The sequence below is a fragment of the Castor canadensis genome, chromosome 3 (assembly GCF_047511655.1).
Source record: "Castor canadensis chromosome 3, mCasCan1.hap1v2, whole genome shotgun sequence".
Classification (NCBI taxonomy): Eukaryota; Metazoa; Chordata; class Mammalia; order Rodentia; family Castoridae; genus Castor; species Castor canadensis.
In genome coordinates, this window is record NC_133388.1 from 80600097 (window position 1) to 80619566 (window position 19470).

The 19470-nt window shown below is 45.7% G+C and overlaps 3 protein-coding genes across 6 annotated transcripts; 1 reads left to right on the plus strand and 2 right to left on the minus strand.

Annotated features, from left to right (window-relative positions):
- Positions 1-433: 433 nt before the first annotated feature.
- On the minus strand, positions 434-7331 carry Nedd8 (NEDD8 ubiquitin like modifier). Its single transcript, XM_020162927.2, has 4 exons — positions 7061-7331; positions 1602-1649; positions 1348-1430; positions 434-804 (listed from the first exon to the last, which is right to left on the minus strand). Exons 1-4 carry the CDS (start codon positions 7076-7078, stop codon positions 708-710), a joined length of 246 nt encoding a protein of 81 aa, XP_020018516.1. The 5' UTR covers positions 7079-7331; the 3' UTR covers positions 434-707.
- A 158-nt stretch (positions 7332-7489) lies between these two features.
- Positions 7490-14718, plus strand: Gmpr2 (guanosine monophosphate reductase 2). Of its 2 annotated transcripts, none has more exons than XM_020162922.2 (10): positions 7490-7649; positions 7993-8102; positions 8283-8402; positions 10767-10850; positions 11039-11212; positions 12490-12571; positions 12660-12766; positions 12952-12994; positions 13613-13772; positions 14089-14718. In XM_020162922.2, the coding sequence occupies exons 2-10, from the start codon at positions 8016-8018 to the stop codon at positions 14276-14278; spliced, it is 1047 nt and encodes a 348-aa protein (XP_020018511.1). In that variant the 5' UTR covers positions 7490-7649; positions 7993-8015; the 3' UTR covers positions 14279-14718. The 2 variants fall into 2 exon arrangements, with proteins under 2 accessions (XP_020018511.1, XP_073924369.1); XM_074068268.1 differs by lacking the exon at positions 7490-7649 and adding an exon at positions 7656-7837.
- Positions 10988-18070, minus strand: Tinf2 (TERF1 interacting nuclear factor 2). 3 transcript variants are annotated; one of them, XR_012446204.1, is made up of 10 exons: positions 17164-18069; positions 16923-17027; positions 16705-16806; positions 16515-16622; positions 16325-16421; positions 15687-16158; positions 15533-15600; positions 15337-15428; positions 15000-15222; positions 10988-11961 (listed from the first exon to the last, which is right to left on the minus strand). XR_012446204.1 is itself a non-coding variant. In XM_020162920.2 (9 exons), the coding sequence occupies exons 1-9, from the start codon at positions 17353-17355 to the stop codon at positions 15094-15096; spliced, it is 1365 nt and encodes a 454-aa protein (XP_020018509.1). In that variant the 5' UTR covers positions 17356-18069; the 3' UTR covers positions 14963-15093. The 3 variants fall into 3 exon arrangements, 2 of the variants coding, with proteins under 2 accessions (XP_020018509.1, XP_073924363.1); XM_020162920.2 differs by lacking the exon at positions 10988-11961 and having other exon boundaries at positions 14963-15222; XM_074068262.1 differs by lacking the exons at positions 10988-11961; positions 15337-15428 and having other exon boundaries at positions 14963-15222; positions 17164-18070.
- Between the last annotated feature and the right edge of the window lie 1400 nt (positions 18071-19470).

Consider the following 19470-nt stretch of genomic DNA (forward strand, 5'->3'; position numbering starts at 1 on the left):
GCATGCCTAGCAAGCACCAGCACCAGGCCTTTAGTTCAAACCTCAGTACCACCAAAAAAACCCCCCCTAAAACTCTAAGGGTTTCCCCAGCTAGGCCCAAATGCCCATCAGAGCTACAATGGGAGAGAACTCATTCTGGTTTCTACCATCTTATCAGTACTATGCTGATAGATGTATAATTAGTTTGTGGAGGACTAGTTTGTCGTATTTGCCAATTTCCACACAGTCACTTAGCATGGAGATGGGAAGAGTGGCAATAAGTGGCTCTCATGAGCTAGTAAGAGCTGGCTGTCCAGCACAGCACTGAGAGTAGGCTTTTCCAGAGTCTGATAATCCCTCTAAGAGCACCAGCCCCTCCTTTCCCTTCTGCCTGATGTAACTGGTTAGCATTGGTCCATTTTCATTTCAGTCACATCTGGCAACAGAAGAAAGATTCCAAGAGGCCAGGAAATATTTTATTGACAAACAGGGACACAGCCATAAGAGAGGGAAGCACACAGGATGGCAAGCGACATCCCAATAGCCAGCAAGCGCCCTTTGGGCCAGGAACACTGCATCCTGGGGTCCTCATATTCTCCCACCAGTAGACACACAAGACTGGGCATCCAGGGGACGGGATGGTGGCTCTGGTGTCCCAGAGAGCGACAGGATATGTGATGCCTCATTATGAGCAACAGGGTAAGGAGGTAAAAGGGAGGGAAGGTCCATCATTGCCTAAGGCCACCTCCTCCCCTCAGAGCCAACACCAGGTGGAGAACTGAACCACCTAGAATCTTGTAATCAGCCGCTGTCTTCTCATCATTCCTGGGGGAAAAAGCATTAAAAATGCCATCTAGAACAGGCATTTTCTTAACCAGGGAGGTCTGTGAACTTAGGTGAGAAAAAATTCCATCTTTTCTTAATTAATCCATAACAAACTTAATATTTTTAAAATTTAAACACACCCCCCATGGCATTAACCATATGGGTAACTTGCTAATACAGAAATTAGATATTTTCATGTCACATTACAATTGTTTGCAGGTATCTTGAAAAATAGTTATTAGACCCACCATTGGGTCTTACTTAATACATTAGTAAAGAAGCACACATATTGCTATACCACAAATTTGCTTTAATAGGTTGATAACTGTATTTCAGTATAACTAGTTTCCTTTGTGATTCTATATATTTTGTTCCATGCCTGAGAAACATCTTACTCCAAAATCCTACACACTTCATTAAATTGCCAAAGGGTCCAAGGCACAAAAAAAAAAAAGAAAAGGTAGGCCTGATTCACCTCCAGCACTTGCTCCCTACTCATCTTCACTTAAGACTGCTACGTCCTCATTCATCATCCATACTCACATCTGTTTGCCACTGTAGATGAGCCGCTGCTGTTGGGGGGGGATTCCCTCTTTCTCCTCCACACGTTCCTTGATCCGCTCCACCTTTGCAAGGACAAATAGTCAGAGGCTGCTTAGAACCATGTAAACCAGGAAAATTGGAAGAGCAAGGATTGTGCAGATGGCATAAAAGCACAAGGACCAAGTTCATAAGCATACTCAAATAAAGGTACAAAGCAAGAAGAAGGGGAGGAAGAGATGTTGGGTATACATCACCTTGTCTGTGGGTTCAATGTCAATCTCAATCTCCTTTCCGGTCAGTGTCTGAAATAGGCAAAGGTTTCATCAATCCTATAGCCCAAAATGTACTTTGTCTTCTAGGTAAAACATCCTCTCCTGGCCTCTGGGGACTTTTGTCTTCTCAGAGATTCACATTCCTCAGCAACACTGCTTTGGAGAATCAGGAGGCTATGCTCACACCTGTGTTCATCAAGCAGTTTTAAACTGTGCACATTTTGATAGGGAAGATTCTGTGAGTCAACCTAATTCTCTTATCCCACAAGTCATCTATCAGCAGTTTTTTGGGGGATTATATGGCAGTGAGAGGTGTCCTCTTTTTTTTTTTTGGTGGTATGGGGGTTTGAACTCAGGGGCTAACCTTGAGCCACTCCACCAGCCCTTTTTTGTAATGGGTATTTTCAAGGTAGGGCCTTGAGAACTATTTGCTGGGGCTGGCTTCAAACCATGGATCCTTCTAATCTCTACCTCCCTAATAGCTAGAATACAGGTGCGAGCCACCAGTGCCCAGCTTCTGACCAGTTTTTTAACACTGGAATTCCACATTATGTTCTTTTATATCTCTTCCAGACTTCTACTTAAATCCTAAATTGTAGTTCTCATCTTGAATTCTTTCATATGCTAAAAATGGCTGATATCCAAACATAATAACTATACTAATGTACAGGTTATAAATTTGTGATCCAAGCAATCCAATCTCCTGGCTGTGCTTGTTCTAAAAGTCTATCTGCAACAGTCTACAGTGGTCCAGACCATCAACGCATCACATATGGTCTAGTTTAGGGGCACTCCTTTGCTTCTGCTATTCTTGTTTTAATACCCTCCTTCATTAAAGAAGGGTATTCCTTTAATGACACCTAGACTCATTCACTAATACCAGTCACAGCTAGTTGGATTTTGTGTGTGTTTTTTCTGAGACGGTCTCACTATGTAGCTCAGGCTGGTCCTGAACTCCTGAGTACTGGGATTACAGGTGTGTACCATCATACAAGCTTTAAAAAAAACCCTTCCTTAACAAAATGAAAGGTTTAGAATTCTGTGTTGTCCACAAATTATTTCACTTTATTGATCTTAACACTTTTTATATTTTATGAGACTAGGGCTTGAACTAAGGGCTTCGTTTGCAAAGCAGGCACTATACCACCTGAGCCACACGTCTGGTCCATTTTGCTCTGGTTATTTATTGGCAGCACTGGGATTTAAACTCAGGCCTCACAGTTGCTAGGCAGGCGTTCTTACTTCTTGAGCCACTCTGCCAGCACTTTTTTGTGATGAGAGTTTTTTTGTGATGGAGTCTCATGAACTATTTTGCCAGGGCTGGCCTCAAACTGTGATCCTCCCCATCTCAGCCTCCCAAGTAGCTAGGACTACAAGCATGAGCCACCAGTGCTGGCTATGCAAAGACTTTTCAACTAGACAATACCATTTCTAGGTAACTGAATTAGAGGAAAAACTTGGGCGTTTCCAGAAGCACATGGGGGACTTACTGCCACCATTTGTAAAAACATATCACTAGAAACAGCCTAATAATGCACAACAATAAAATCATTAGGTTATCGTCCATTCATAGAATGTTTCCTATAACAGCTTACACTGACAAGATTTAAAGAATGTATAATTTTATGTCCTTTTCTATACTCCCACATATGTATAGAAAAAAGAATTAGGAGTATACACATCTCTTACAATAGTGATTACCTTTGAGAAGGGGTTGGGGCCGAAGGGAGAAATATGTTTAATTTTATTTTTTCTTTTTTGCAGTACTAAGGATTGAATCCAGGGCCTCATGCTAGGCAAACACTCAACCACCGAGCTACATCCCCAGCCCCAAGTACGGCCAGGTATCTGTGTCTCGGCATTTTTTTTTCTTTTTCTTTTAAAATCAGGGTCTCATGCTTGCTAGGCAAACGTTCTATCACTTGAGTCACTCCATCAGCCTCTAAATATTTTTCAGAAAAATATATTCCTTTGCCAGGTGTGGTAGTACTCTCCTGTAATCCTAGCTACTTGGGAGGCTGAGGCAGGAGGATCATAAGTTTCAGACAAGCCTGGGCAACTCAGCAAGACCCTATCTCAAAATAAAGAAAAAGAGGGCTGGGGATGTTGGCAAGGGTGCAGAGCAACTAGAAACATTAAGATTCTGCAGGTTATAGAACTCCTTGGAGAACTGTTTGGAAGTTTTTTTTTTTTTTAAAGTTACATATATCTATCACATCACCTAGTAATTCCATGCCAAAGGAAATGAAACCACCTGCCCACAAAAAGACTATACAACAATACCCAGTCTTACTTGTAATAGCCAGAAACTAGAAACAATCCAAATGCCTCTCAACAGGAGACTGGAGAGACAAACTGTAACAGAATTAATCATCCAATGGAATACTACTCAGTAATAAGAAACAACAAAACTACAGATACACAGAATAACAGACACTACTGAAAGAAGCCAGACACAATTGTATGTTGCATAATTACATATATATAAAGCTCTACAACTGGCAAAACTAATGCATAAAACTTTTGGGAGATAGGAGTGAACATGTTTTTTGGCATTTTGTTGTTTTGGGGTGTTTTGGTAGTACTGGGTTTAGGGCCTCATGCTTGCTAGGCAAGCAATCTACCACTAGAGCCACACTTCCAGTCCCTTTTACTTTAGTATTTTTCAGATACAGGCTCATGCTTTTTGCCCAGGCTTGCCTTGAACCAAGACCCTCTCAATCTCCCCTTCTTGAGTAGCTGGGATTACAGGCATGAGCCACAGCACTCAGGTAGGGTTGAATATGTTATAAAGCTTGTAGTTACATAGGTTTATACTATTGCTAAAAACTCATTGAAGGTGAAGGCTCTGAGTTCAACTCTAGTAGCACCATAAAAAAAAAAAAAAGGTAAGATTGAGCACGAGAAAAACCAACTCATTGAGCACTGAGTGCGGCGGTGTGCACCTATAATTCCAGAACGTGGGAGGCTGAAGAGGATCAAAAGTTCGAAACTAGCCTGGGCTACACAGTGAGATCCTGTATCAAAAACAAAAACAAAGCCAGGTGCCATTGGCTTACACCTGTAATCCTAGCTTTCAGGAGGCAGAGCTCAGTACTCATTTGAAGTCAGCTTGGGGAAATAGTTTGACAGACTGTATCTGAAAAAAAACCTTCACAAAAAAAGGTCTGGAGGAATGGCTCAAGGTGTACGCCCCTGAGTTCAAGCCTCAGTACCCAAAACAAAACAAAAAAGGCCATGGAGTGCATTCCTGTAATCTCAGCTACTCAAGAAAAGAATATGAGAGAACCTCTGTTCAAGGTCAGCCCAATCCCATCTCAACCAACAAGCAGGGAGTGACGGTACATGTCTGTAATCCCAGCTACTGGGGAGGCACAAGCAGAATGAGCACAGTACTGAGGCTAGCCCTGAGCAAAAACTTGAGACCCTATCTGAAAAATAAAGAAGTAAAAAAACAGGGTTGGGGGCATGGCTCAAGTGGTAGAGTACATGCCTAGCAAGCACAAGGCCCTGAGTTCAAATCCCAATACTGTTCAAAAAAACAAAATGAGAAAGCAGGCTCACAAAGTAAAGACAATTGCCAAAGTAATCTGCAACATAGAAAGCAATGCAGTTCCAGTAGTTAGGGAGTGATGTGATGAAAAAAAAGCTTGAGGAAGACACACACTATGGCTTCTTAAACCATATCTTGGATTGCCTAAAGTGTAGTAGGGAAACCTGGTTGGAGATAGCCGAAAGAAATAAAGATAGAAGGTAATGAGATCTCAGGCTAGAATAAGGAAAATGAGAATGGAAAAAGATAAAGCAGAAATTGGTTTCATATGAAAAAATAAGGTCCTATAAAGTGGAAATGACTCTAAAGAATTATGTACCAAAGAGCTGGCAAGCCCATGGGATTGACACAGAGATGGGTACTGGGAAGATAAATTACAATAGATAATGCACTTAATTTTAGGACTACAGAGATAAGATGACAAAAAAATTGAATTAGGAAGGATTTGTAACTCAGTGGTAGAGTGTTTGCCTAGCATGCAAGAAGCCCTAGGCAATGCAAAATAAAATAAATAAAAATAGACAGGGAAGGATGGATTTAATTGTAAAAGATTACAGAAAGATATGCAGGAAATTACCTACACAGAGACAATAGCTGAAAAATGAATAGCGAAAAATGAATAGTTCAAAAATGAGCAATTTTATTAGGGAACTCTAATAAAAACTATCATTTATATTAGTAATCAACAGTTAACCAATTGCTTTCATACATATTTAATATATAGAGAAATGCAGCAAATAAGGAAGATAAGGAGGCAGAGAGATCTGCAAAAGTGTTACAAGAAAGGACACTAGATGGGCTGGAGGCGTGGTTCAAGTGGTAGAGAGCGCCTGCCTAGCAAGCGTGAGGCCCTGAGTTCAAACCCCAGTGCCACCAATAAATAAATAAATAAAACGGTGCTTGCAGCTTTTTTATAATCATTAAAGTTTGAAAAACAATGATCTTCAACACGCTCTTTGGCCTCAGTGTGGAAGGACTGGGGAACAAGAGGTTAACAATGGCGATTACACATGGTAAAAAGCTGATGAAACGATGTAAGTACGTAGCTATAAAAAGGCCAAGCTAGTGTCGGTCTGCATCAATTGTAAGGTTTTTTGTTTTTTTTTGTCTTTCTGTCTAAAAGTACAAAGGAAGAAACAGAAATTGATGAAGAACTCCGGGAGGTGAGAGAGGGGAGATGGACACCTGGCTAGCACTAAAACCTGCCTCAGTCAAGGAAGCGAGACTGGCTCCGGAGGCCCGGCTGACAGGCAGGGCCGAGTGAACACACTCCCAGCGCGAGCCCTGGAGGACGGCTGGGATGCCGCCCCTGGACGACCACCAGCAATGGCTCACAGTCTAGCTCCTGTCGGTCCCCCGTTTCCCCAAGCTAATGCTTTTAGTGCTGTGTTTGGAGGCAGTCAAAAATGTTAGGGGCTGGAAGAAGCAGATAACCCTGCTTGAAGAACGGAGGGCAGGGCTTTTTCCCAAAAACCCGAAAGGATTTTTTTTCTTTTCCGGTGTTGGGGATCGAACCCAGGGCCTTCTCTCATGCTAAGCAAGAGCTCTACCACTGAGCCACACCCCCAGCCCCTGCTAAGGCTTTTTTATGCTTGCGGGGGTTCAGATAAGTGGGATCCCGGGTAAAAGCGGCTTCCTCCCGGGTCAAGACAGTCCTGCCAAGAAAGCAGGGAAGGCAGAGACCTTGGGATCGTCAAGCAGGCCAGCACCCAGCACTCAAAGCCTTCTAGGGTCCCCCTGTTTCCCATCACGCCTCGCGCGGCGTCCGGGGGATGCCTGCGCTCTCCCGGCTCAGGGACAGGCATGGTTTTCCTTCCCTGCTTCTCCCGTAAGGCGCAGCGGCCGGCCCACTACTACAGAGTCTTGGCAAGCCTGCAAGTGCTCCCACCTTCACTTTAATTAGCATCTTCTTCCCAGGTTGGGGCTGCAAGCAGATAAATTGCTGCTTCTCCCGCTGCGATCGCCGATACCGCTTCCCAGCACTCCGCCTGTGAGAGTCACTTCTGTTTCCGGGTCACTCTCTAGCTCCACCCTCTCCTCCTTCCACGGCGTTTCCGTAAAGTTCGGGAATGCTCTCGTGTTTTCTTTCAGTAGCGTCGTAAACAAAAAAGAAGGCAGTCAATTTAGTTACACCAGAGGTGACGCCTCTGTGATTCTGATCGTCCCTACCCAGCCAGGGCTAGCGGAAAGGTGGGGGCAGAAGAAACTACTCTTCCCATCATGCTAGAGGAGACAGAGCCGCTCTTTGCACCCTGGGAGTTGTAGTTCCCCGGAGCTGGAACCCAACTGAAACCTCAGTGTGTGAACTCTATTACCCAGAAGACCTCACAGAAGGTGGAATTCCTCGGTTAGTCGTTCTAGCCCGCAATTAGCGGAACCTGTTGGCGTTGCTCACAGGGCTCAGTAGGGCTACACGAAACTAGTTGCAAAGCCGAGGGATCTTTGATCAACTGCCACCTGGGCTGAGGCAACAGGAAGTGAGTGCCCCTAAGCCGGAAGTTGATTGAGACCTCCTGGTTCCTTCTCCCACACCGTCAGCCTCTTACTCCAAATTGCCCTTTGCAGGGGCGGGAGAAAGAAGGGAACAGGATAAGGAATACACCTTCAGGGTTGCTCACAGCCCCTTCCCAGTTCTTCCTAACAATACCTGATGGAGGCATCGAGGGTAATCGCAACCACCGGACAGGCCCACCCACAGGCTTGACCCGGCCTTTCACAACTGAAACGAGGGAGAGATGGACTCTGCCCTAGCCCGATCAGGACATTAAGGCCTAAAGGGATATTGGTTCAGGGCCTTCCTTCTGACTTCCTACTTTACAGCCCTCAGATTCGTGACTTGCACCATGCCTCATATCGACAACGATGTGAAACTGGACTTCAAGGATGTCCTGTTGAGGCCCAAACGCAGCACCCTTAAATCTCGAAGCGAGGTGAGCCAACTTCTCTCCTTGCACTTTTTTTTTTGGATCACAAACGCCTGGTGAGACAGGACCAAGAAAGATGCTTGTTTCTTTTTGTATGTGTGTGTGTGAGTACTGGGGTGATGCCCGGTTCTTGTCCTGTGTGATACATGTTTTCTGGGTGAATAATCAGTTTGTTTATATCTGCAGGTGGATCTCTCAAGATCTTTTTCATTTCGGAACTCAAAGCAGACGTACACTGGTGTCCCCATCATTGCCGCTAATATGGATACTGTGGGAACCTTTGAGATGGCCAAGGTTCTCTGTAAGGTGGGACTCCCCAGTATACGTCTTACCTAATTGTTGTTCAGTTAGCCCAGCTGGCTATAGATATCCATACTCTCGTTCCCAGTCAGCTCTCTGGCAATTAGCAGTTAGGATGTTCGAATTCCTATTTTGTTCAGTACTAAAAGCCCCATCCAGCCAATCTATTTAAAAGGCCATCTGATGGCTGGACATGATGGCTGTAATCCCAGCCATTTGGGAGATGGAGATCAGAAGGATTGCACTTCAAGACCAGCTAGAGTAAAAAGTCAGTGAGATCCTATCTCAACGAACAAGCTGGGTGTGGTTTATAATGTAATTCCAGCTACTGGGAAGCATAGAGAGGAAGACTGAAATTCTGGCTTGGGCAAAAACACTACATTCTATCAAAAAAAATAACTAAAGCCAAAAAAAGGGCTAGGGGTGTGACTTGGGAGGTAGAGTACCTACCTAGCAAGCTCCAGACCCTGAGTTCAAACCCTAGAACTGTCAAATAAAAAGGGGAGGAAGGGCATCTGAATTAGACCCAAAGTTAAATTTTGCCCTGTCTTTCTGTTATATGAACAGAACTTTCTCTTTTTCCTAACAGTTTATACACCAACTTTTCCCACCACTCACTCATCCCCTTCCCAATCACATGCATTCCTTAAGTCACCTCGTGTGCAACATTAAGGACTCACTGTTTTAGTCTAGAAACTAAAATTTGAGTAGAATATCCTAAGAAAAGCATCTTACTAATTTTCTTTTATGTCTGCTATCCTTCTTTTAAAAAAGTCTTCTTAAGTTCTAGTTCCTGGGATGTGCCCCAAATGGAATGTGTTTTTTTTATGTACAGGTTATTCACTTTGAAAATGGAACAGAGTGCTCCAGTCAGTAATATTACCTACATCTGTGCTTGTAGCTGAGAAGGTAGTTACCTGGACCTTTTGAGAACATAGGTACTCTGCTGGTTAGTCCCTGTAGCACTAGTTGATGGATTCTTTTGCTGTTTATGGCTCTGTTAACCTTAAGGACTTTATCTCCATCCCTAGTTTTGACTGCTGTGTCTTTGTGGAATGTCTGTTGTCATTTCTCTGAGGTTGATAGTTAAGCAGTGTTTTTTAACAGTTATACAGTTCTATTACTTTTTTCCTGTTACCATTTAATTTACTAACTGCTTAGGAATCTGCTGCTGCCCACTGTTTGGCCTGCCCTGACCAGAAGACCTGGAGAATGGTTAACCTGACTGTTGAGTTAACAGACATGGTGCAATACCTGAACCTTGTTAGGGGCTGGTTTGCAGTATTGTGGGCGAGTGCTAAAGAAATCAGATTTTAGCGACAGAGCCAAGTCTCACAGTAGTAATGAAAAGGTTGGGTGCAAGCAAACATCTTTTTTTGCTTGGTATGTGTTGGATGTGCTTGTTGTGCCACATTACACCAGTGTGTCTCCAAGACCAGTTGACCTCCTGGAGTGACTCTTCTCTATCAACATGTGGAAAGTAGAATGTTGTTGAGAATGCAGAATTCAATAGCAGCTTTAGCTGGACAGTGTTGATAATTTCTGAGTAAGTATAGCACTTCCTGTTTCTCCCTCACACGTGACTTCTTTGGGTTTCTTGACGTGGAAGATTTGTGCTGTCTCAGCCAGCTGCATCTCTCTCATCTGTTTGCATGTTTGTACTTTTAAAACACCAACACCAGCCCTCCCAGTGACTTCTGAATGCCTTTCTAAAAGGATTAGGATATTGTCTGCAATTTGTTGAGCTAGATTATCAGCCTGAGTCGTTATATCTCTCAAGTTGATTTTTTTCATGCTTACGTCCCCAACACAAAAATTTGTCCTTTCCTCCAGTAAAAATGGAGCAAGGATGGGATATCACCATATTGGCTCCTTAAGGCCTAACTTGTATGGGCATCTAGGTACTCACTGCGTTACTGTTGGCAACCAAGGCAGAGAATATCAAAAATAGATCAGTACTAGGTACCTTAGGAGGGGTTAAGTAAGTGCAGCAAACCCTGGCCCCATCTGGTCTTGTCATGGCTCCTCCATGGTCCCTCTATTGCTTGTTCCATTCTTCCCCACTTTACCAACCGCACGTCCTTGCCGCCTTTGAGGTCAGAAACACCATATATGCTGGCAGGTGAAATCTAATCCAGTTGACTTAGCACTTCAGTCAACTGGATAGAATATTTTACTAGTACTAGTTTAAGTCATACTGAGATTTGTAGGGAGAATAACGAACCCAAATCCCAGCTCAACCATGAAGTGCTTCAAATTGCTTTCCTTCCAAACTCCCGCCATTTTTTTTCTCAAAATAATATAAAGGTTTATTTCTAGATGCGATCTCAATAAGGTCTTCTTTTTAACTGTTACCTTTCTTGTCCCCAGTTCTCCCTCTTCACTGCTGTCCATAAACACTACAGCCTCCATCAGTGGCAAGAGTTTGCTAGCCAGAATCCTGACTGTCTTGAGGTAACATTGGGCTTACCCTGCTCCCTTTCTTATCCCAGTTTTCTAGGAAACCTTTAACTTGAACTTGGGTGGGCATCTTGGGGACCAACTCTCACCTTTAACTCATTGGCTGCTCACCAGATCATCTCTGGTGCGACGCCATGAGTTGTTCTGATGTCTCTCATGCAGTAGCCTTGTTTCTCCTACAGTATTTGGCTGCCAGCTCAGGTACAGGCTCTTCTGACTTTGAGCAGCTGGAACAGATCCTGGAAGCTATTCCCCAGGTGAAATACATATGCCTGGATGTGGCAAATGGCTACTCTGAACATTTTGTTGAATTTGTAAAGGAAGTACGGAAGCACTTCCCTCAACACACCATCATGGTATGTTTGTTATCTTGTATTCTCTCTACCTATTTTTTCCCTGACACTCCATTTTGTGATACTGAATTATTTCTTCTCTGCTGCATTATGATATTCCTAATCCACATACTATAATTGGGAGATTATTCATGGTTTTAAGCTGTAAATGTGTATTAATCAATGTAGAATTTCTGACCCTTGACTCATGGTCTGTAAATCTGGTGTCCCTGACATCACTCAAAAAACCATGAGCCCAGTAGTGGTGGCTCATGTCTGTAATCCTAGCTACTCAGGAGGCAGAAATCAGGAGGATCACGGTTCAAAGCCAGTCTGAGCAAATAGTTCTGCGAGACCCTATCTCAAAAATACCTTTCACAAAAATAGGGCTGGTGGAGTGACTCAAGGTGAAGGCCCTGAGTTCATGCCCCTGTACTGTAAAAAATTAAAAAAAAAAAAAAAAAAATCACCATGAGATATTTATGCACTATACATACCTGTGGTACAAATGTATCTGCCCACTGAAATGGAAATACACTACAATCATATAAAGGATGTCAGATAAAACAGACAATAACATGAAACAATATTTTATAAGATTTTAAGGGAAGCAGTGACAAGGCCTTATTTTCTTCACAGCATTGAAGGGGATGTCTCTGTACTGTTCATCAAGAGCAAATCCAGCTAGGCAGATGGGTATTTAGCCTACATTTCTATGTCTTCCCCCTTTTCCTGAAGCCAGAGAGCTTCAGGACTGGGTATGTTGGAGTAACCTAGTGGTGAAGGAGAGAAAACTCTATTGGAAATGAGATCTGAGCTTGGTCTATAGTTCCTTTGCCTTACCAAATGCTCTTCCATGCCACCTCATATCTCCCTGTTACTCTGCTTTGTTGCCTAAGGCAGTAAAAGTGCATCCTAGACCTCAGCTTTACCCAAAAACCAACAGTGACACTGGCCATTTATTCCCTCATCCTTCAGAAGACCCCATCCTGCTGGGCACCGATAGCTCACGCCTGTATTCCTGGCTACCCAGGAGGCAGATATCAGGGCACGAAGCCCTGAGTTTAAACTGCAGTACTAACAAAAAAACCTAGAAAAAACAAAACCCCAGCCTGGTGGGAAGCAGGGTCCTTTGAAGAAGCTAGTATTAGAAACCCTCAGAGGGTCCCATAGAGGGGACCTGGGTACCCTTACTTTGTAGTAACACTGAAGTATCATAGTCTAGGCATGATAGGTGACAGTACAAAAGCTCCTCTTCATCTGTGACCCTAAGATGCTCCATTTTGATTGCTGTGTCTCAGGCAGGGAATGTGGTAACAGGAGAGATGGTGGAAGAGCTAATCCTCTCTGGGGCTGACATCATCAAAGTGGGAATTGGGCCAGGTAAGGTGATTCATCAAGACCACTGGCTTCCCCCTTCAGTGGCGAACATCACAGAGCACTTCATCTCACTCTTGCATGTTCTTCCCAGGCTCTGTGTGTACAACCCGGAAGAAAACTGGAGTGGGGTACCCGCAGCTCAGTGCAGTGATGGAGTGTGCAGATGCTGCACATGGCCTTAAAGGCCACATCATTTCAGTAAGGCCCATGGGCTGGGGAGGGTATGAGGCAGCCACACAGCTGGGTTTTCTGCAGTGGAGAGGCTCTGATAGAGATGGGCCAGGACTCTTGAGTTCCTATCCACTTTGAGGTGGATCATTGGGACTTCACTGAGAGGGTTTAGGAAACCCATGCTGTCTTCTCAGAGTGTTCTTACTTTGTAGGATGGAGGCTGCAGCTGCCCTGGGGATGTGGCCAAGGCTTTTGGTAAGGAGGGTGGGAGGGCATGGGAGGGCATGGAAGGAGAATCCTGTAGGAAAGGATGAGTTACCAGTGAAAGTCTAGGCTCAGGCTAGGAGAGGCTCAGGAAGCCACTCAGATGATACATAGACTAAAGCCTATGGTATGATCTGGGGCAAGCCAGAAGGGGAAATGTGGACTCTGATTTTGACTCTCACAAGTGTGAGCCAGGGCCATCTTACAAACTGTCCCCTGGACAGTGTAGATTCCAGAGCTCCACCCCAGACCTACAAAAATCGTTTCTCAGGTGATCCTTGTATTCAAGTGGGAGACCTACTTGGGACAGGTGGTCTTACTCAACTGGGAACAGTAAAACCATATGATCAGAAGATGGCGATAGTAGCAAAAGAGCAGACACTAGACTGGAAAGCTCCAGAGGCTTTTAAAAATGTTGAGGAAACCAGGCCCCCTGGAGACTAGAGGCCAGGGCAGAGTAGACCTGTATGGATTGTGGGTCAGCTAGGGAAACCGAACTGGGAAGATGCTGGAGTCATTAGGACTGATAATTTAGCATGAGTTGCTTTTGAGAGTGCCCATGTGGGCACTCTGACCACCTGCGTCTTTCCCACTTCCTTGTTTTGGCAGGGGCAGGGGCTGACTTTGTGATGCTGGGTGGCATGCTGGCTGGACACAGTGAGTCAGGCGGGGAGCTCATTGAGAGGGACGGTAAGAAGTACAAGCTCTTCTATGGAATGAGTTCTGAAATGGCCATGAAGAAGTATGCCGGCGGGGTGGCTGAGTACAGGTACGTGCAGAGGCCCAGCGGCTGAGGGTTTAGGGAAAAGCCAACTATACAGTATGTGTGGTGGCATGGTTGCTAGGAAGTGGATGGCATAGTTTTCATAGAAAAATGTCGAGGTGGGGAGATAGTCATTGGACTTAAGGGAAACAGAACTATTGAGGGGGGGAGCGGGAGGGGGTGGAGTGGGTGGTAAGGGAGGGGGTGGGGGCAGGGGGGAGAAATAAACCAAGCCTTGTATGCACATATGAATAATAAAAGAAAAATGAAAAAAAAAAAAGGGAAACAGAACAAGGAGGTAATAAGTTTTTCCTATTCCAAGGGCTTCAGAGGGAAAGACAGTGGAAGTCCCCTTTAAAGGAGATGTGGAACATACTATCCGTGACATTCTAGGAGGAATCCGATCTACATGCACCTATGTGGGAGCAGCTAAGCTGAAAGAGTTGAGCCGGAGAACTACCTTCATCAGAGTCACCCAGCAGGTGAATCCAATCTTCAGTGATTCACGCTAGACTTGAGCAGTTCTGCCCTCTCAAGGCATCAGCACTCTGCCGCAGGCCTTCCAAGTGAGCTTTTCACCCATCCCAGCTAGTGTGGCTGTGTATTACTTGGTCAGTTCCTATTGGCTCACTCCTGAGGCTCCTGCAGTAACTATACTTCTCTATCTGCACTTGCAAAATGCCCAGGGCACGCAGGGGGAGAAAGCAAGGAAGAAGACAACCTTACTTCATTATCAAACAGGATCTGGGGACTCAGTATCCTGAAGACTATCGAGAGAAAAAGATGCTGATTGATACATAAATGTTTCATATGGCCTTGGTCTGGTAGAGGCAGGCTTTTGCAATCATGTCTTGTTAATCAGCCTCATTAAATGAGATCTTCAAATATCTAAAAAGCTCTGACATGTTTACATATTTAAATACATCAATAAAGAGATTCCACTGACTATAAAGGAATGCTGGGCTTTCTGCACAAGGCTAGCATCTGGGGACTGCTCTAGGGTGGATGTAGGTAGGGTTAGCACTGACCCAGAGGGATCAAGGACAATGAGTGTTATTCCCATGAATTATCTCCATTCTAGTGCCACCACTCCCAGCATGAAAATTTACAAAGCATATTCTGGCATTAGGACATTTTCAGAACAGCACAAGGATAACTACTCTTCTGGGCACATATGAATAACTTTCCAAAAGAAGTGAAAAAGTAAAGGGATTCTTCCAGGGACTCAATTACCAAGTTTTTAGCAATGCCGTCAAGCAATCCAAGTCTGTTCTTCCATGTCCTTCCCACCACCTGCTGGCAGAGTGCAGAGGACATTCCAGTGCTATCAAAGGGGTCTAGAGCTGTCTGTGTGGTTGTGGGAAGGAGCAGGCAGGGCACTGGGGCCAGAAGTGAAGTCACAGAAGGTGGGGATCAGGGTATCAAACTTTGTCTTCTGATAGTTTTCCAGAGACTCCTGTAAAGAAGGGAGTAGGGAGATCCTATCATCGGAAACCATTCTCTGGACCCGCCTATTCTGGAGCACATGTATTTCTGTCTTATTTTCCCTAGGTTTCTCCTTCCTACTCACCTTTCCTTCCCTCTGGCTATTTTCTTCCTCATCAGAGTCCAAAACCAAATCCCCTATGGTAATTACAGAGCTGCACAGAGATGGAGAACACACTGCAGGAAGGAAACCACAATCAAACTACTCTAAGTGAACACAGGACCTGAGAAGTCCCCAGGAAAAGAGGCTGTCTGGTCCAATCCTGATTCAGCCCACTTACTTGGCTTCTTGGCTCTAGGAGATGATAAAGATAGTCCTAGGGGGTCCATGGAACAGTCCGAGCAATTCCTGAGTTGGAAGCAAACAAAAGAGAGGATGAAGGAAAAGGAGGCAAAGAATGTGCTTTCAAGAAAAGCAAGTCTTTTTCCACTCACTCCTTTTGCTCTGAGGAGGATAAGTCCACTGGATTCTCCTCGAGAGCCCTTCCCCCCAGGATCTGAGATGGACTCTTAGACTTCCCAGAGGAGGCTGCTCTTGTGCCCCCAGCACCTGCTGAATGTATCCAGTGCTCTTCCCTGCTTTCAGACTTAGATATGACCTGGGTTGGTGAGGCCAGATTCCTAAAGGGGAACAGCATGACTGTGGGGCGTTCTTTATGGCCTCCCTTTGTGGATGTCCATTGGGACTGGATTCTTCGCCGACCTAGAGGGGCCAGATTGAAGTGATGGCCTGCTAAAGGTTCTGGGTGCTTCCTTGAAGCTGGTCCCTGAGGACCAGGCTTAGCTTTCCGTAGAGGACTGTGGTCCCTGAGGGCCAGCTTCAACTTTCGTTGCTGAGGAGGAGTCTGAGAAGGAGTCTGTTCTGTGGGCTGTCTTATCATTTTCACTGGATCAGAAACAGGGCTCTCTGAAAGAGAAAACAGGGCTCTTTATAAACAGAACAGACGGTAACAAAACTCGGATTTCTTATGTCTCAGGCTCATGTAACTTCATTGGACTGACTCAAATAGTGCCAGGCTAAATACTACCTGCCCCCCGCCCAAGTTTCTAGTTATCCCAAATGTTCCTGGTACCTGAAAGTGGCCACCCCATGTCCACACCATACTGCGTCAAGGTAAGAGAAGAAGTGATAGATATTCCAGGCTGCAACCAACTCAGTACATCCTGAAGCTGTGGACAGGGAAAGAGGCATGAAGGCCACAGTCCTTGATACAGGCACCCCACACTCTGCCCGTAAGTGCATGTGCTTGGCCCCAATAGAACCTGCTGTGCCTGCAGTGTAGGCAGTGCTTTTTCTAGTTGACACATGTATTCGAAAAACAGCTTTTCCATGGCCACAAGAAAGGATTCCCCATACTCCTGTTCAAGTTCCTGCAGGAGAGAGAGAAGCAGGTTAGAAAAAGATTAGAGAAAACAAGAGTCACAACCCAGCCTTCAAACCAGTTAGCCTCACCTGCAGGTTGGAAGCCAAATCCACTGGGGTTTCTGACAGCCGCTTCACCTGCTGGCAAAAAGTTTCCTGTGCTTCCCAAATCTTTCTCAGATCTTGATTTGTCTGTTAAGGATATGGAAGACAGAAAAGTTAGGAGCACCAGGATACAGTGGCCGGGAGGAGGGGCAGTTTTGGTACACCAGGGGTAAGGGGTTAGGGCTTATCCAGGGATTACTCACAGCCTTAGGGTCCCGCACTACAGGTCTAGACTCTGGGAAGTGGTGATTCAGGGTACTCAGGACCTGGGTCCAAGGCCGGCCCTGCAGGATCAGCTCCACCACCACCTGCACGACACTGAGCTCAGAATCCTCACTTCAGGGCAAACTACCCTTTTCCAGTAGGTCTCACTCCCTCCCAACCTTTCGGCCCTCCTCAGATCCTAGCATCCCGTCCCTTTCCAGGTCCTCCTCGCTCCAGTACCTTGGCCTTTAAGCCCATACACAGGCGTTCATGGTGCCGGTAGCGAACCAAGCCGGGGGCAGCATCGCGCAGAGATCGCAGGAACTCCAGGACTCGCGGAAAATGCTCCACGCAGCGTCCGCGCACAACCTGCCAGCAGGCCGCCGCGGCAAAGCGCAAAGTGGCCGGCCCGGCCCCCGGGGGCGTGCCCATCCCGGCGGGGTCCTCCCCGCGGCCGTTCCTTCGGGTCCCCGCCAGCGACCGATCGGCAGTTCCCGTCGGCACTTCCCGACCCCTCCTCCGGCGGCCCGTAGAGGTTCGGATCACTGCGCCCGATGCCTGGCGGCCCTTGTCTAGGCTCCCAGAATTCTGCGGTTTCCGCCTAGCTCGGGTGGAGCCCGAATAGAGGCACCGACCGTCCCAGTGACACGTGACCCCTCGGCTTTAAACGTCGCCGCCGTCTGGAACTCAAGGGCACCTCATTTCCGTCCTGCGACTACTTTCCCTTGCCCCGGAAAGGAACGGTAAGAGACAACCAATGGCAGACAGAGGGCCGTGTGACGTCGCTCCAGGGCCGCGCCCCCGCACGGCCCGCGGGGCACTTCCGTTGGTCGCTGAGGTCGTGGAGACTGTTCCCGTGCGCTGCCCGGCTTCTTCTTCTCTTCGCTGACCCTCCAGAGAAGTCAGGTCCCTTCTTGAGGCCTGACTTCCCGATCTGTAGAGCGGGGATCACGTCATCTCGCTCTCCATCGTCTTGACCCACTGAAATCCCAGCCGCCCAACCCGCGTCTACGAAGCTTTTTCTCTGCAGCAGTGGCTGCCGGCGAGGATTCGGTTGTTCCTCTCGCAAACTCAAGGGGGCGCTCGCGTCCAAAAATCAAATGCGGGGCTGCGGATGGAGCTTCCAGGTGGGGCGCTTGCCTAGCAAGCCCGGGGTTGAATCTCCAGAACTGCAAAATAAATAAACAAAAACGCAAGGTTTAAAAAGCGGCATCAGCTTGTCAGCTTGGTTTTCTAGGATTATGTGTAATTTTTGTGCTTTTCTGTGTTGTCTTTCCTATATCATGTTTTAAAATATTTTTAAGTTTCTTTTTTTCAAAATTCTGTTAGCGCCTAGTGAATTTATTTTATTACTTTTTTCTTTTTTTGGTGGTACTGAGGTTTGAACTCTGGGCCTCATGCTTGCTAGGCAGGCTCTCTACCACTTTAGTCACTCCACCAACTCTGAATTAACTGCTTGTTTTACTTGTCTGTCTCCTCATATCCTTCCTGGTGCCTCCTTATTTCTGTCACCAAGCACAGGATTGGCATACCGTTGGATGAATTACTTACCTGCCTTGACCACTTTACAAGCATGTAGGGACACTGCCCATTCTTTGAGCTGTTTCCATTCCCAGACATAGTAACAACACATCTTTTCCTTTTTTGGGGGAGGGGGTGGAGTGGTGATGGTACTGGGGTATGAACTCAGGGCCTTGCACTTGCTAGGCAAGCTCTCTACCATTTGAGCCACACACCCAGCCCCTTTTTTCTTTTGCTATTTCTGGAATAGTGTCTCACATTTATGCCCTACAGCCTGGACTGCATTCCTCCTATCTATGCTTCCTGCATAGCTGAGATGACAAGCACAAGCCTAGCTTTTTATTGGTTGAGATGGGGTCTTGCGAACTTTTTGCTGGGGCTGGTCTCCAACCAGGATCCTCCCAAGAAGCTGAGACAGATTTGAGCTACCACACTGGGTGGCTCCCAGCATCCCACATTCCTGTCTCCACCCCCAGATCAGTCTTCTGAATTTATCCACACATTTAATTCCCAGGTAACACCCTAGTCTCAAAAGTACCATAAAGTGGACTGTGTGAAATTCTAGCTATCTTTTTTTCTTCATTCACTCCTTTTCTAACATGTTGATCTGAGTTTCAGAACTATCATTTTCGTTCTAAAGAGTTTCTTCTAATATGTCTTGCAAGGCAGGTCTGTCTACTGCTGACAAATTTCCTCAAAAAAATTTTATTTTTTGCCCGTGCTGGAGTTTGAACTCAGGGCCTCACACTTACTAGACAGGTGCTTTACCTCTTGAGCCACTTCACCAACCCTATTTTGTTTTGTTTTTTTTTAAGATAGGGTCTCTTAAAACTATTTGCTGGGTTGGCTTCAAACTGCGATCCTCCTGTTCTCTCTGAATTTGAGTAGCTAGGATTATAGGTGTGAGGCACCAGCTCGCATCGTCAATTTTTGTTTGAGAAGTATATTTCTCTTTCCCTTTTGGAGGATAATTTTGCTGAGAAATTTCCCCCTTTCCTACTTCAGTGCTATAAATATTTCCTTCTA